The sequence below is a fragment of the Sorex fumeus genome, unplaced genomic scaffold (genome assembly GCF_029834395.1).
Source record: "Sorex fumeus unplaced genomic scaffold, SorFum_2.1 ptg000008l, whole genome shotgun sequence".
NCBI classification, from domain to species: Eukaryota; Metazoa; Chordata; class Mammalia; order Eulipotyphla; family Soricidae; genus Sorex; species Sorex fumeus.
In genome coordinates, this window is record NW_026606065.1 from 14,439,164 (window position 1) to 14,456,778 (window position 17,615).

Below are 17,615 nucleotides of genomic sequence, written 5' to 3' on the forward strand. Positions count from 1 at the left end.
GAAAATCGGAAATGTTGGATGAATCTACATTCTCAGTCACAGATGAAAGATCTACAGAGAGTCACAGAAAATAAAAGGCCATGAGAAAAATTAGTTTGCGTGGTGTCATTCTAGTAGATATGAACTGTTACTTAAACTGTATTTTCAAATACTTACAGGTGGCCCAGCAGGGCCTGGAGCACCTGGAATGCCTGGGATTCCTTGAAAACCCTAGAAGACAGAGTTACCATCAGAAAAATCTCCTGTCATTGGAAACAAAGCATTTTTGTTAAATCAAATACTTTCACTACTAGAAATTAAACATCTCTTTTGGCTAATTAACTATATAGGTAATATGCAAATACCCATTTTCAGAGAAAGGATGGTGTACTAAAATTCTATGATATAGAATCAGTAACAAACATAGTCTGATTTATAGAGAATTTCTGATCTCACAGAATTACCCATTAAAATACTAAGAATCCAGCAAAGCTGAAGTCTGAAAGTACAGATTTTGGATAGGCAGAATGCCATAAAAGAAATATATGCTTACACTAATGCTTCATTCAGCCTGTAGAAAAATGGAAAGTGTTTTATGATATTATATTTAGTTTAGCCAACCATTTTGTGCTAAGAAATTTGGCTCATCAGTGCTTTTAAATTTGAAAAACTTTAATGGTTGTAGTATAAAAATTAATGAATTTCCTCCCTCCATTCCCTCTTTGGATTTGTAGAATATTGCCAATGATACTGGCAATTTTATCAGCATCAGCTTAAGATGCTGATAAAATTATGTATTTAAGGAAGAATTGGAAAGATTATCTAGTAATGTGTGTGATTACTTCTATTTCTTTATCAAGCATTCCAATAACAGAAAGTTAGCAAATAGATTACATAAAATTCATCATATGAACTATTTGACAACAATTGAATCACATTTGAGCAAATTATGGACAAAAAGAAAAGTGTAAAACTACAATATAATACATAGAGTTCAAACTTTTTGGGCCAGAGTGATAGTACAGCAGAAAAGTCACTTGCCTTGCATGTGGCTGATCTGGGTTCAATACCCCATATGGTACCCTGAACACTTCCAGGAGTGATCTCTGAGCATAGAGTCAAGAATATGCTCGCACACCACTGGGTGTGACCCCTGAAAATGCCCCAAATTTAAAAATATACATGTATTTTATGAAACATGGGAATGATATCCAAAGATTGTAATGCTTATCTTAGCAACAAAGTCCTCAATTCCTTTGTCACTAGGACTCTTCAACTGCCCCATCTGTAGGTCTTACCCTCTCAACCGCAGCTCTCTGCCCACATGGCCACCCCCCCACCCTCGCCCTCATCCCATGCCCTCAATTGAGCCATACTTGGTAACCTTTATTCTACTGGTAGAGTCGAAGCGTTGTTTTCACTCACCATTTTCTATTCATTTGCTTTGTTTCTCTGTAAAGCACATATACCTGTGCTCACCCAGTGTTTATCTTTCTCTTTTGGTCTTATTTCACTTAACATGACACTCTCTACTCTATCCATGTTGTAACAAAACAAGATTTCATCTTCTATTATAGCTGAGTAGGATTCCATTGTGTATATATATGACACTAAAAAAATCCAATCATCCTTTATTGGGCTGTTTTCAGATCTTGACTACATAAATAGCGTTGTGATGAATATAGGAATCCAACATCTCTTCAACTAAATGTTTTTGTGTTTGGGAGATATATACCAAGTAGTGGAATTGCTGGAGACATTACTGGGCCCTCTTGAGCAAATAGATAAACAGTGGGAAGACAGTGACAGTGAAAGTGATGGCAATTTTATTTTTTAATTTTTGGAGGGACCTCCGAAATGATGGTTAGGAGGCCCAAAAATCCCACCAGGAATTTTCAGCCAACCTAACTGAAAGCTCCGTGGAAGAGCCTGAGGATGTGGTGCTGCTCAGGCCCCATAAAGCCAGGGATGACACGAACCAGCCTCGCAGTGCATGGGGGTCTTCAGGATTGCATCTCGCCATACTTGGGGTATCATGTCGTGCAGAGGATTAAACCTTAGAACTCTGCACTATCAACTGGTCCCTATTTTTTAATTTTTAGACACATCTTTGTACTTATTTTTTGATAGACACTAAACTGGTTTAAATTCTCACCAACTAGCACTATTTCCAATCTTTTAAATATATGCCTTTCTAAATGATGTGAGGTTGTATCTTATTGTCATTTCTATTTAAATTGAACTCTTAATCAATGATGACAAATAATACTTCAATATCTGTTGGCCATCTGTATATACTTGGAAGAATGTCTGTTTAGCAGCTCTCCTCACTTTGTTTTTGTTTTGGAGGGTTTACTTGGATGTGTTCAAGGATTACTCCTAGCTCTGCCCAGGGATTAATGACCGTATCCCTGAGCAGAGGGATTGTATGTGATGCTGGGGATCAAATCCATGTCAGCTGCATGTAAGGCAAGCACCTCACTTGTACTCTTTCAGGCTCCATTCTCTCCCTGTTTTTTGATTTTTTTGTTTCTATTGTGTTATTGTTGAATTTTGTGAATGCCCCATATAACTTGGATATTATTCCTTTGTCAGATGCAAATGTGGATAAAAACATTTTATGAATATTTAAAACATTAGGTAAAGCAACCATGGTAAAGTTACTGCTTATTTATTTTTAAAATTATTGTATAACCAAGATTCTATAGGATTAGGTACTTTACATCAATGGGATCAAGAGCCACATTTCTACAGTCCTAACCAACACTAAATATAGTCTACTACCACATGGTACCTCAAGTTTTTCAGTTTTATCAGGTGATATAACATAAAATAAATGCTTAAAAACAATCTCGGTCATGCTTAAATTTCTCATGTAATAAAATTATTGGGCAAATACTAAGTATATTTACTTTAAAGAATGTACATATGCTCTTTCCTCAAGATGGTATCCTCACTGGCAACATTGTGGGTAGTGTGTATGTGTGTGTGTGTGTGTGTGTGTGTGTGTGTGTGTTTGCATACAGAAACATTTGCAGTGCGGACAGTATTCATTACCAAGTTGTATTTATTGGCTCCCTCCTACCATTAACTTGTTTATGGGTTTATAAGTGGAAAGGGAACACATTTACTTGGGAATGGCACCTCTAAATGTGTAGATATAATGGAGGCTATATCACAAATTGCTTTATCTAGAAATCCTCACATTTCCATAAAATTCTCTCTATATGTACATGTATAAAAATGTATGTATGTATGTATTCACTTCTTCTTGCTAGTTTTAGTCTCAAAACTGAATCAATCTAAAGATGCTGAGTGAGTCTTTAGGTAGTCTAATTTATAAGCTTGGGGCTCATTAACCTTTGATGACCACATTAAACTTTAAAATAAACCTCAGTCCATAAATAAAAAAAAATCATTCTCAGCAGTCTTTCTCTGAAAAGCTGAAATTTTGTAGTAAAAGTAAAAGTTACTATGGTTGCATAAAGGGCAATAAGATAATTTTAGAAGACAAGGTGGCCATTAAAGAAGACAAATACATATTAAAGAGTAGGGAAGTCAATTTAGCATATAGTGCCAAACTAAAATACAAATTAAAATTTATTGCACAGACATTCAGGGAATCATTAGAACCTAGCTATTTCCTTCTCTATTGTGATTTTACAAAATCTTAGCTCATTTTCTACCAAGACTGTTTATTTTTCCAATGGTATATTTTATGACTAGCACCATTTTTCCTGCCTAATTTACCAATTGTTATCTTAAAGTATTGTAGGGTGACATGCGTTCAAGTATGAATTCACTCTTTGAGAGTGTGTTTTATTAGTGCCTTACAAGTTGCTGCTTTGAACTGTGAAAAAACAGTTGCGGAAAATGTTAGTTTCCTAAGAACAATAGCAAACACGCAACTTGTATTTCTCTGCTTTTAAAAACAGATGAAATTAAACATACTAATGAAAAGTCCTCAAAGACACAGGGTCTCTTCCTAAAAATTGTATTAAAAGAACAAAATATTCTCAAGATTTTGTAAAATTAGATAATTTTTACATATTGAAACAGATTCATTTATCAGTAACAATAGGAAATTCATATGCTCTTGGCCAAAATTTCATTTGACTAACCAAATGATAATTTTAGGTATTATCTGAGACTAAGAAGAACACAAATGATGAGAGGGGAAACCTGCATCATCCCATCCCCTACAAGCGTTCAGCTGAATGATTTATATCAATAAGTGACTCTAGGTTCATTGATATAATTAATATTATGTGTGGAAACTGATAGCCTCTCCTTTTGAACTTGCTAGAATTCTCCTAAAGTAAAAGTTATACAAAATTCTATATGTAGTGGCGATAGCACAGAGGGTAGGGTGTTTGCCTAGTACGTGGCTGACATGGGTTCAATTTCTCCATTCTTTTTGGAGAGCCCGGCAAGCTACTGAGAACCTGGCAAGCTCCCCGTGGCGTATTTGATATGCCAAAAACAGTAACAAGTCTCACAATGGAGACGTTACTGGTGCCTGAACGAGCAAATCGATGAACAACGGAGGACAGTGCTACAGTGGTACAGACAGTATAAAAGAAACAATTCATCAAAAAAAAGCACATCAAAAATTGTGAAGAAATAATGATAATAATGATTCACCCAATGAAGAATATTATAGAATCAATAAAGATTAATCATACTAAATTTAACTTAGTGACTGACACTAAAATCTGAATCCAGGTCATTTCCCCATCTTTTTGTTACTACCTTGTCAATTGCTTCGATAGCCTACCTCTTTTAGTTATTTTTGAAAAGTTAAGTCATTTTATGGCAAAAAAATAAAACTTAAATTTCTTTACTCTTAGTATTATAACTTGCAACAGAAAGGCAGTTTTCATAGTTTTCTAGACTAGAATCAATATTCATTAAAGGCGATAATACATGATGATAATTTGTAATGTGAAATATAACTCCAATCCCCCAAACAGATCTACTTTATACTGTTATGATTTTCTGCTCTAACATCAAGGTTAATATATGCCAGATGGCTTACTTACTTTCATTAAGAATTATTAGTATCAAAACTGTTTAAACTAACAACAATTCATCATCTTAATTGGTTTTTCTAAGAGTTAATGTGAATTATGCAGGAAAAGAATGATGTCCTAGTAGGCCATGGCTGAGAGTCAGAAAATTATGCCATCATCTCAAAAGTGCATTTGACTTTCAACCTTGGTCCAGGGGTAGGCAGTTGATCTAAACTAGTCCAAATAGTATAGATGCTTAAAATGATGTGATTTCATAAGGAAATCATCATATTACTAGCTTGACAAGTAGTTTTATCTCATGAATTGTCTTTTTTTACATAGCAATCTCATTTTCACTCATCTATAATTTAAAGTGCTTCTGTAATTTTTTTTCTAAGTTTGAAAGTTGACAGGCACAGACAAACCAAGGCCACTGAAATTAAAGCACCTTGTTCTGGGGAAAGTTCTGCTAAATTTTGAAGCTGCTCTTATCCCTAGGCTGGCCGTTCAATCATTCCTTCAAGAATATAAACTACTTTTGGATTCTTCTCAGAAAATACTTTCCACTAGTTTTTATTTTGAGAGAGCTGAAATAGTTACCTGCTACGTGAAAACAGAAAAAAACAGCGACTTATATAATACTTAATGTAACATTTAATGTAATTTTTGACTTTAATTTCAAATCCATCAATGTGAACCACTCCTAATAGACATCAACATATTATAATTCGACCTATGTTAACATTTTAAAAGTCCTATCGAAGTCTTTATGTTTGTCTTAGCACTAAACCAGAGCTCTAGAAAAAACCCAATGGGCGTCAGCCCAGGCTTGTGGAGAGAATCAATGTAGGACAATATTAACAGAGAAGAATTTTGTACCTCATCGCCTTTTTCTCCGGGTATTCCAGGGTAGCCCCGTTCTCCTTTGCTTCCCTAAAAAGATCATAAATTCAGTCAGTGATTCAATTATTTTGTACTCTTTGGGAATAAATGAGATACTCAAAATAACTTGATACATGTGCTTCGGAGAGAATCAAAGAACAGATAAATGATATCTGCAAATAGCTTGCACACCATTGTTTTTTGAAATATTTTTAGAAAAAGTGGTTCAAGTGTTTTTTCTTGGGCTAGAGAAATTGTACAGAGGTTAAGTGCTTGCCTTGGATGAGTTAACCCTGGTTAGATCCCTGGGACCACATTGACACCACGATGAGAGATTCCTGGGCATAGACCCAGGAGTAGCCCCTTAGCATCGCTAGGTATAGCCCCAAATCTTTCCCACAAAAAGTTCACTTTATCACAATTACCACACTGAAAATTCACTGAGGAGAAATTTTCTTACCTTTGGTCCTTCTCTGCCAGGGATTCCTGGAGGACCTCGTGGTCCTATATCACCCTACAGAACAGAGCAGCAACAGAACTGAATAGAAGACAAGGTACCATGTGTAATATGTGAATCCCACCGTTCCTCAGTCTACCTTCTTACCTTCTGAGCTAAAGAATCATATTTTCCAGGCTCACCAGCACTTCCCTTTTCTCCTTTGTGGCAATTGCCGCAGAAATTCTAATGAGCATAAAGAAAAAGTTCTTGACAGAGTGATCAAAATAATCTATGAAAGTGTGGTTTGATCTTCTTAAGTTCTAAGTAATATTTGAACTTTTGCCCTCTATGAGTGATAATGAGATTGCTATGTGGAAAAGACTATACTTGTTAGGTAAAACTAATTATGAAATTAATAAATGATATAGGTTTAGGATATTGGTGCACTCCTTTTTATAAAATGTTTATTGTGATATTTACATAAAAATTCCAAACAGATTAGAAAAGGATATTAAGTAACATCAATCAGGAATATGAAGTTTCAGTTTAGCTGTATATTTAAGAAGGGAAGTGGAAATAAAGTCTGGGATAACCCGTAACATTATATATCTTATATATAATAATATTATGTTTGAAAAGATAGAAGAAAGAATTGTACTGAAGGAATTTAGCCTTTTGACGGTAAAATTAGTTGGGAGTCATCATAAAGTTTACTCTCATTTTGTTTGCCCATTGAAAGCACTCACATAAGAAATTACTGCTTCAGTGATTTGGACTTGAATTCTATGTCAAATCCAAGTGCAGATAGAAAATATAAGTGGAATTACCTTTCCATTGCTTTCTCTATAACCTTTAGCTGATCTGTAAAGGCTTGAATTTAAGTGTCTGAGCTCACAAGATAAATTTCTTATCACATAGCTAAAGGAAAAGTGTCTGTGAAAAGCCATCTCAAGGTTTATTTTTAAGTTAATCATTATAATAAGCACATGATCAAGAAAGGAATAGAATAGGGAGCACTGAGTGGTGGGAGATAATTTTATTTTAACTGTTAACAGATGGTAAGGCAATATAAGCCTCTATTCTTCCATCCTTTTCTCTAAAGGGAAGAATCTTTAAGCACGAAAAGGAAACTGAAACTTGCCCTTGGTGAGCAATTGTTAAGAAAGTTCAGGATCCTTCAAATTCAGGATTTTTGACCCAGAGAATATATACATAGGCCTTATTTAAAAAATATGCTCCCTTGAAGATTGATTCTGTATGATAATAAAGAGAATCTAAGGCAATTTGTCTAAAAAGTGCTGAGTTAAAGGATTTTATTTATAGTGGTCCTTCTTAAAGCTACAATATATCAAAGGGGATGAGAGTGTAAAATATTTTCCAAACTAATTTTACCACTAGCATCTTTTCAAAGAACTGTAGTGTTGGTAAAGGAGTCTGTAGCACTGTAGCACTGTCCTCCTGTTGTTCATTGATTTGCTTGAGCAGGCACCAGTAACATCTCATAACATAGTGAGACTTGTTACTGTGTTTGGCATATTGAATACATCACAGGTAGCTTGCCAGGCTTTGCCGTGCGGGTGAGATACTCTCAGTAGCTTGCTGGGCTCTCCGAGAGAGGTGGAGGAATCAAACCCGGGTTGGCCGCATGAAAGCCACTCTACCCGCTGTACTACCTCTCCGGCTCCTATTACGTTGCTTATAATACAATTGTTTTACACCAGGAATGTTCCACCACTAATCCCACCAGTGTGACCTTCCCTCCACCAATATCTTCAGTCTCCCACCCACCACCCAGACTGCCCCCTTTCAGGCACCATCAAGTTTACTTCATATTGTTTGTTACAACAGAAAGGCAAATGGAATTTTCAAAACTTTGATCAGTGAGTCAATTTGTGATAATGGTTATATCTCACAATGGTGTTACCAAAGTCATTTTCTGAGGCTTTACTGGGATGGCTGGTGCTAGCTGAGTCCACTGTGTGATTGTTTAGGTTCACTGAGCTTTATGGTTTTCTATGTGACTTTCCATCAGATTGCTAGTGGGCTGACAGTACAGTGAAATTTAGAGGTATGTAGTCATGAGGTCCAAGAGCTACAGAGCTAGAATAATTCGGTGGCTTGGTAGATTGATGAGGTTCAATTGTAAAGCTGGGCTGTATTTCTATGTCGGAGGGTGTTAGATGTGGCTGCCTGTTACTGTGTCTTCAGGCAGGACGAGGAATCTTGCCACTCCTATTCCAAGAAGGCCCCAGAGTCTTCAGCTTGGATCATTCTACCTGGGGCGTTCACTTGCTTTTTAGAAAAATTTTATTTTAGGGACTATAGCTTATAAAACTCTTAATGATAGGGTCTACATAATACAATCCAGCACCACACCCTACACCAGAGTGTCTACTTCCCTCGATCACTCTCCCAGTGCCCCCATCCTATTTTTCCAGACCCAGTTCCCATTCCATGGTGAACTTCCTTCTGAAGACCACTTCTTGATTCTGTTGCCTTTGGGCATTTGCTCTAGCCCTACTTTGTTTCTTTATATCTCACATAGGAGCCAGATCATTCTGTGTCTGTCTCTCTCTTTCTGATTAACTTCATGCAGCATGATACTCTCCAGATTCATTCATGTAGCAGCAGATTGCATGATTCTTGTTTTCCTGATCCTTTTATTACAGCACATTGACTCTCTCAATTTGCTGTGAGTCTTTAAAAAAATTGATGATACTAAATTCTTTTAGGAAACTTATTTTCACTAAAAATACTTTTTTGAAAAGTACTGACATAGTTCCTAGACAAATATGACCCCCAAAGACCTTCCTATGGGTTTATCTCAGACTAGCTCACTCTTGGAATGAGATTATACATTACAATGTTTCTCCATAATAATATCTAAAGATTTTTTTCTAAGAACTTTAATGAAGTCATTTCCTTTAAATTGTTATTTGTTTACCTTAACCTAAAGAAAATGAAGTCAGCTTGAAATGACACTTAAAAAATTCAATTAACTCACAATGATTCCCATTTTTGTTTCATTAAAAATAGATTCTAAAATGTTGCTGTACCGAGTTTCCACATGATCCAGGAAATTGCACCTAAAGACATCTATCCCAAGGGCCTAAAAAACTATTCAGAAAAGACATTCACACGCCCATGCTCATTGCAGCACTATTCACAATAGCCCAAATCTGGAAACAACCCAAAAGTCCAAGAACAGATGACTGGATAAAGAAACTATGATGCATAGACACAATGGAATACTACTCAACTTTTTTACCTTTACCTTTTACTACTATGTGGATGGGTATGGAGTGTATTGAGCTGAGTGAAATTTTGTTTTAATGTTTCACTTCCAAGCTCTGTGATTGTGAACAATTTAATTAACTGCATGGCACTCCAGTCTATCATCTATAGAATGAGGATACTACCTCAGCATAAACTTACAGGGCTAAATTGTTAATATTAAATGATATAAGAAAAGGTTGTTCATCGATTTGCTCAAGCGGGCCCAGTAAGGTCTCCATTGTGACAATTGTTACTGTGTTTGGCATATCGAATACATCACAGGTAGCTTGCCAGGCTTTGCCGAGAGGGGTGGAGGAATCAAACTCGGGCCGGCCATGTTGGCCACTTGCAAGGCCAACGCCCTACTCACTGTGCTATAACACATATAATTGTAATTCAGTAACTGCAAGATCTTCCCAAAAGCAATCCAAATATCAAAAATTGTCTTCGAAGGTATTAAAAACTCACCTCACACATTTGTTTATAATCATATCTACACATTTTTTTCAGTACTTCAATAATATAACAATCATATCTACTAGCATTCTTGAAGTTTAAAAATTAAATTCAACAGGCCAGGAAGAATAGCTCAAAAGTCTGGAGTGCATGCTTTGTACCTGAGAGACTCAGATTTGGTCTTTGACACCGTCCTCCAAGCATCATGGGGAGTGACCTCTCAGCACTGAGCACCACAAAGCAACCCTCACAAATAAACCCTCAATACCCGCCCAAAGCTCTGGCAGTTGCGCCCACATCCCACCATTGCAGCCACACCAAGGGCTCAACTCCTCCATTTTGTGAATATATTTTGCAGAGATGCCAATCTGCAAATAACTTCAGGTACTTAGTGTCCAGGCTGAAATCTCTGATGATTTTTGGAGTTGGGGTGGATAGCCTTCCCCTGGTTCCCCATACTTCCAACCCCCATCCTGCTCCCAGCCACAATCACCTCCCAAATCTATAGCCATATTGAATTATTGACCCAGACCACAGATCCAGATGTCTCTGGACTGCATGACCTTGCAACACCTCCTGAGCAAGCAGCTTAATACATTCTTCTAATTTTTTTTCACTTTACCATTCAGTGGCTAGGATTTGGGGCTCACTCTTCTCTCAATCCACCCCCTTTGCATGAGAAATGATGGGAAGGCTTTTCTGAGCCTTCTGCTGAAGGCATGGCCCTTGAGCTGTAGTCCACAGCCCCTGAAGCCATTCTCAAAATTATTTTCATTATTTTCTCCCCATTCTTAAACTAATCCCCACTGACCGCCTACACAAATATATGGAGGGCGGTCTTTATTTCTTTGACCTATTTTCATCAATTTGTCTCCAGCTAATCCTCTCTTAAATGAACTCTTAAGATAAAGAGAACAGTCTATAGAAGTGGATTTAAATCAAAACCTGTTCCCTTGGGAGATGTTTGCCTCTGAGCAATTTGCTTGCAATCACTAGGTAGTATGTTCCTTTTGATTACATGGGGATATTTTATTGGATGAATCTTAGAGCTAAACCTGCAGACCTCTGAACAAGATGTCTGCCATTGCAAGGCTCCCAAACAGAAATAGTGACAATATAGGTTGACTACTATATTGCTTATGTTTTCTCTCTAGCCCTGCATTCAGGTCTCTTTCCCTATCCTGTCTTCTGGAGAGCTTAATAAATTCTTAGCAAACTAAGCCTATGCAAATATATGGATTTATAGGTACTCAGTTATTATTCTTTCAAGTCTGTCTTCTGGATAAAATACAGGATTAGAGAAAATATGGTAGCTAGACAAATTCCCTATGTGATGAATAATAGGTAGAGATAATTTTTATTTAACAGAGGAACAGGTGGTAGGCCAATTGTGAGCTCTGGAATTTTACAGCTCATTTTGTAAAATCCCATGACATTAAAACAGCCTTGCAAGCTAGCTGTTCGTGGAGCAGCACTGGTTTTCATCCTGGGACTGGCCAGGGCAGAGTCAGTGAGAAGGATAAGGTTTCACAGTGGTGAGCCAGGGTGGGTAAACACCCATTAAGAAAAAGCTGTTCCACCAGAGGACAGAATGATATATCTATCCAAGGGTATTAATGACATTATTCCTCCCACTCTCCAAGCCACCCCCTTCTCATTCAAAATGTGAGATAAGTAGAAGAGTAGAAAGGTTGGTATAAATGGGACAAAATATATAAACATGTTTCTTTTCCCATATTAAACATGTTCTATTTAAAAAATGAACTTTAGTGTAGACTAAGCAATTAACTCAGTATGTTATAAAGATTTTTCTTTTTTTCCTGAAAATAAATGAACAAATAATTTATTGCACACAAGAATATACCTTGAGTAAAGCGCCAATGTCTCCCAAGAGAGGCAGTGCAATCTGTGGTTAAGGAGAAAACCAAGAATAAACAATTGTATTTGTGCAAACACATGAATGACATACAAACATACAATATAATGTAGATATTTTTCTTCAAAATATCAGGTCAGCTGAGATGTGTCATGTGTCTTTGTAGAGTCTCACTGTCAGAATAATTTTCTTAAGAATATTTCATATAAAGATGTGAAAATCTGGGATTGATGGAAGTCACAATTATTTTTCAGAGGCATTTACAATTCTACATGCAAACATATGTATACCATTGTTTTGATTCTATATTTCTATTTTATATTTTAACGGGCTAGAGCAATAGCACAGCAGTAGGGCGTTTTCCTTGCACGCAGCCAGCCTGACCAAGCCAGGTTCGATTCCTCCACCCCTCTTGAAGAGCCCGGCAAGCTACCGAGAGTATCTCTCCTGGCAAGCTACCTGTGATGTATTCAATATGCCAAGCACAGTAACAACAAGTCTCAAAATGGAGACGTTACTGGGCCTGCTCGAGCAAATGACATGAAAACTTTTATGCCAACCTTAGTATGTTATTGGTTTTAAATATTACATAAAATTATAATTTATTAAAAGAAAATCACTCCATTGCCAAGAAAATGATTAGATTGATATGAAGAACAAAAAAGGAGCATGTGAGTTTTCTATAAAGTTAAGTTTTTTGTGTGTGTGTTTAAAAGAACCAATTGATGACTTACTTCTTGGACAAAACTGATGCTGATGGGGCTAAGGTAAGTTTCTAATCTCATGTCTTCTTTTTTGGCTCTTTGGGTCACACCTGGCAAAGCACAGGGGTTACTCCTGGTACTCCTGGCTTTGCACTCAGGAATTGCTCCTGGTGGTGCTCAGGGAACCATATGGGATGCTGGGAATCGAACCCAGGTTGGCTGCGTACAAGGCAAATGCCCTACCCGCTGTACTATTGCTCTAGCCCCCACCTCATGCCTTAAAATCTTTTTTTAAGAGAGAAGCTATATGCCCCAGTAGCATTTTACAAGATTTCCAGATGTTACACACAGTATTCATTGAGCAGTGCAGGCAAAGGAAGGCCAAAACATGTCTCTGTATGTACTTACAGAGGCATAAGGTCCAGTGTGGGAGGCAGAAAGATTTGTGAGGGTTAGAATTTAGAGGCCAAAATTTGGATTTTATTATATGAAACTCTTAATATATTGCCATGTACCATATGACCTCTTAAATGATAGCTGCTGACTGTGAGGCTGATTTAAAGGGATTTCACTGTAACTCAAAGCAGACTTAACCTAAAACAAAACTTCTAAACACATGTTTAGTGCCTAAACCCATTTCTAGGAGCCCACTGAATCTTGTTTTTTAAATTTTATTGTTTCACCACTTTAAAGCTATAAGATCAGTGGATATTTATATATATACCATATTATGGGTAAGTTACCTGCAGACTTTCATTTAGAAAAATGAAATTCATTTAGTAACCAGCATTAGGAAGAACAGAAATTGTGGCTATATATTTTAACTCAATTTTCTATGGGATTGAGACATTATATGCTAGGGCTCAGCCTGGGGCAAAATTGTACAGCTGAATTATACCCTTAGGAAATAAGTATTCATCACACACACAAAAATGCTGACGCAGTTTGAATTGTTTTTTCCCCCTCTCTACAAAATAATGGGGATAAACAAAATCACCAAGCAGTCACTGAGCATTATAATTAGTTTGGACAGCAAAACTTGCTTGGTAGGCTATTTGGCTTCTGGGTGTATTAAAGATACATAAATCAGGCACAGTTTGTTGACATACCGGGTCACCTGGGGGGCCTGGCAGACCTGGCTTTCCATCTCTTCCTGGGGCACCCTGTAAACAGAAGCATCATGTTTCAAGTCTTTGCACATTTGCCCAGGTATAACATTGAGTGAGAGGGATGGAGGAGTAGTAAAAATGTTCCTTACAGTGTTGCCTGGGGTCCCTGGAGTTCCTGGCAATCCAGGGAGACCTCGAGGACCCTGGAAAAGGGGGAACATTTTTATTTCTATGTTTCAGCAAGTTCTTAAATGTGCTTTCAATTATTTTTTATTGAATCAAAATAATTCCATTAAAATAAATGGAGAAATAAGGTGTAAGGGGGTGATAAAGACACACACACACACACACACACACACACACACACACACACACACCGATACATGTTCAAGAGAGGACATGGGTTTGGAAAAGAGCCAATACACCTGCTCATTTGTGGTAACACAGAAATTGGTGAAGTAGCTTACCTGAATACCTGGCTCTCCAGCTGGTCCTTGGGAGCCCTGAATAAAACGAGAGTCAATGATCAAAAGTTTGACAAGAATGTCCACAAATTATCCAAGTGGGATAAAGAGATAAGTGTTACAATTCATGTCACAACCACCATGTACACTCTGAAAACGCTGCCAATTCAGTCAAGATTTTGGGGGGCAGTTAAACACTTAGCAAAATACTGCCACTGAAAATATCAAGATGATTTTGCTAAGATATCTGCCTTTCCCATCATCTGCCTCTGCACCATCATGAACAAACAGACAACGCAGCTAATCTAAGCAAGTTCAGAAACTAACCAGAAGGGTAACTAGCCCAGGGCTTCCTTTCCTTTCTCTTTACTATTTTGAGTCATTTATCAAAGCCAATAATTAATGACAGGAGTAGATATGAATTGAAAGTAAAATATTAATTGAAGAAATTGTCAAAACTGGTGCTCAGTAGGAATTAAAGTAATTAGTTATTCCTGTTTTGGAAAATTGGAATTTGGGGTAACAAAAATGAGACTGGGGACCAGTGAACTTTATGGTCTAACTTCTATCTCCACCTCATCACTATGGACCACTAAATGAGGGGTTCACCATTAAAAAGTCTGTAAGAACTTATTTCCTAGAAGCTGACTTTAAAAAAGCACTTCTGAACTTCTCCTTTATTTATATAACTGCTGGACCAATAGCACAGCGGTAGGGCATTTACCTTGCAAGCAGCTGGTCCGGGTGAGCCGGGTTCGAATCCTTGTCGGAGAGCCCGGCAAGCTACCTAGAGTATCTCGCCTGCATGCAAAGCCTGGCAAGCTACTCGTGACATACTCGATATGCCAAACACAGTAACAGAAGTCTCACAATGGAGATGTTACTGGGCCCGCTTGAGCAAATCGTTAAACAACGGGAGTACAGTGCTACAGTGATATATAACTGCTACTTTCAAATATGCTTTTAGTTTCCTTTTCAGCTATACCATGCCATTTAATTATTTTTTTTAAATTTTGCATCAACATTCTTCACTCTTTAAACTTGCTTATTTTCCTATATAAACTAATATTTTGTATTCTTGTCCTTGAAAATCAAATACCAGTCACATACAAATGACCATTTACTACTTAAACCCTCTAACTCTAATTTAATTACAAGGTCAGTTTCCCAAATTAATGTCACTAAAATAGGAATTTGTCTGCACTTTTCTTATCTTAAAAATTTTATAGTTTTTATAGTAAATAAGAATTTTTTTTATCTCACCCCTGTTTAGTATACTGAGAGTGGTCATTATTATCAGGAACTGTTATAGGTTCTGTCCTTGTGGACAAAATACATATGAAAAATGCATTTTTTGTCTCAACCATTAAACTGCTCCTACAATTTCTTCTTTAAGATAAAACTTACACATTTTAAAAATATCATCTTGATTATACATTTTCTAATCACTTTATATATTAATATATTTTACTTTAGCAAACAACAAACAGTAGTATAAAGTGGCCTCAAGCATTCCAATAATTAACATTATTTTTCATACATCAATTTTCTACAGACTACAGTAGTATAAAGAATTACATAACTGTTTCTAATCCAAAATCATTACATGTGTGGTCAGCAGTTGTGAGTGGATTAATGAGAGTACTCTCTGTGCTAAGTGATAGAGCACCAAAGACCATTAATTCTCTCCATCTGACAAGTACTCATTTATGTCTCTTGCTCTGATCTTTTTGTTTTCGTTCCCTTATTCAAATTTGTCACTGGAATACACTTCACAATTCTGGAATCAATAGGATTTTAAGAAATCTACTGAATTGTACTTACTATTCGGCCAGGAATCCCTACCCCAGGGGGGCCTGTTTCACCTGGGGACCCATGGACGCCTGGAAGTCCTCTTTCCCCCTGTGCAATGAGATGAGATGCATTTATTAATGCATGGTTCCAGAGACACAAAGTGTTAAGTGTATTTTATTATCAATAATTCACCAAATTAAAACAAAATCTGATATTTTTCTACCTTGGGTCCCCGTGGACCAGGCATCCCAGGATTTCCATTAAAACCCTAAAAGACAAGACAAATACAATAACTTTTATAAAATATTAAGAATATCACAGAAGTCACAGCTCAAAACTTCAGGAAAAGGCAGACTAGGAGTGACATAAGACAGTGGTAGAGATTCTTTGGCACATTGGTGGTAATGGAGATTCAGTATCTGTGCAGATAAAGCATAAGCATTATATCATTGTATCCAGATTACCTCAACTACAATAAAAATGCATTATTCTTCATCTTACTTGAGTAAATATTTTTGCAATGGCATATGGAAGACACATTTCATATAGGGAAGACACATTTCAATGATATGAAATTGTACAGTTACTTTTACAACTTTGTTACTTTAAAATTTTAGGGCTATCTGAATTGAAAAACTATTTATTATAGCCTACTAAAAACTGTTCGATGGAACTAGAAAAAGAGCACATACATGAGATATTTTGGTTATTTAAAAATTCCACCTATTCAGTTTTCTAGGTCTGTGGAGTAACCTTTGACTACTTAAACACTTTCTGTTGATGAAACATTTTCTAATGTTTGTTCACAGCTGAAAAGCCTCTGGAAGGGAAATTCCAGGAAGTTGCTCTGTTTTAAGAGTGTCCTGAGAAAGCTTATTGTTTAAAACAAGTATATCTTACTAGGTTTAAAATATCTTTAAAGAACTCATGCGGGAGCTGGAGTGATAGCACAATGGGTAGGGTGTTTGCCTTGCAGGCGACCGAACTGGGTTCAATTCCCAGCATCCCATATAGTCCCCCGAGTACCGCCAGGAGTAATTCCTGAGTGCATAAGCTAGGAGTAACCCCTGTGCATTGCCGGGTGTGGCCCAAAAAGCAAAACAAAATAAGACAAAACAAAAAAAGTACGCAGATGATTCATGAGGCACAAATCTTGTAAAACTGTCCATAAAATGGTGTGTAAAGTAAAGGCCCTCCCGTTGATCATCGATTTGCTCGAGCGGGCCCAGTAACGTCTCCATTGGAGACTTTGTTGTTACTGTGTCTGGCATATCGAATACTCTCGGTAGCTTGCCAGGCTTAATTTTATTCCCAAAGAGGCTATTACTCTGATTAAAGAATAGATGGGTAAAGACTGGATGTAGTAGGTAGGGCGCTTGCCTTACATGTGGCAGACTCAGGTTTTATCCTTGGCATCCCATATAGCCCCTGAGCACTGCCACGAGTAATTCTTGAGTGCAGAGCTAGGAGAGAGCCCCAAGCATTGCAGGGTATAGCCCTCCTCTTCCCTAAAACAGAGTAAACTATTATTTATTTTTGTTCAAACCTAAAGTGATTCTTATTCTTTTATGATTTGGTACTGGGAATACACAGAAAAAGTAATGAATACACTTTTAAGAGAAAT

The 17,615-nt window shown here is 37.0% G+C and overlaps 1 protein-coding gene across 1 annotated transcript in view; it reads right to left on the bottom strand.

Moving 5' to 3' along the window:
- COL19A1 (collagen type XIX alpha 1 chain) overlaps positions 1 to 17,615 on the bottom strand; it is a 381,848-nt gene that overhangs the window by 54,266 nt on the left and 309,967 nt on the right. The window contains exons 27-36 of the mRNA XM_056109815.1: positions 16,215 to 16,259; positions 16,022 to 16,099; positions 14,201 to 14,236; positions 13,883 to 13,936; positions 13,734 to 13,787; positions 11,909 to 11,950; positions 6,478 to 6,555; positions 6,334 to 6,387; positions 5,871 to 5,924; positions 157 to 210 (exon numbers count right to left, since the gene is read on the bottom strand). Of these exons, the coding sequence (XP_055965790.1) occupies positions 157 to 210; positions 5,871 to 5,924; positions 6,334 to 6,387; positions 6,478 to 6,555; positions 11,909 to 11,950; positions 13,734 to 13,787; positions 13,883 to 13,936; positions 14,201 to 14,236; positions 16,022 to 16,099; positions 16,215 to 16,259 (549 nt within the window). The remainder of the gene's footprint in view (positions 1 to 156; positions 211 to 5,870; positions 5,925 to 6,333; positions 6,388 to 6,477; positions 6,556 to 11,908; positions 11,951 to 13,733; positions 13,788 to 13,882; positions 13,937 to 14,200; positions 14,237 to 16,021; positions 16,100 to 16,214; positions 16,260 to 17,615) is intronic.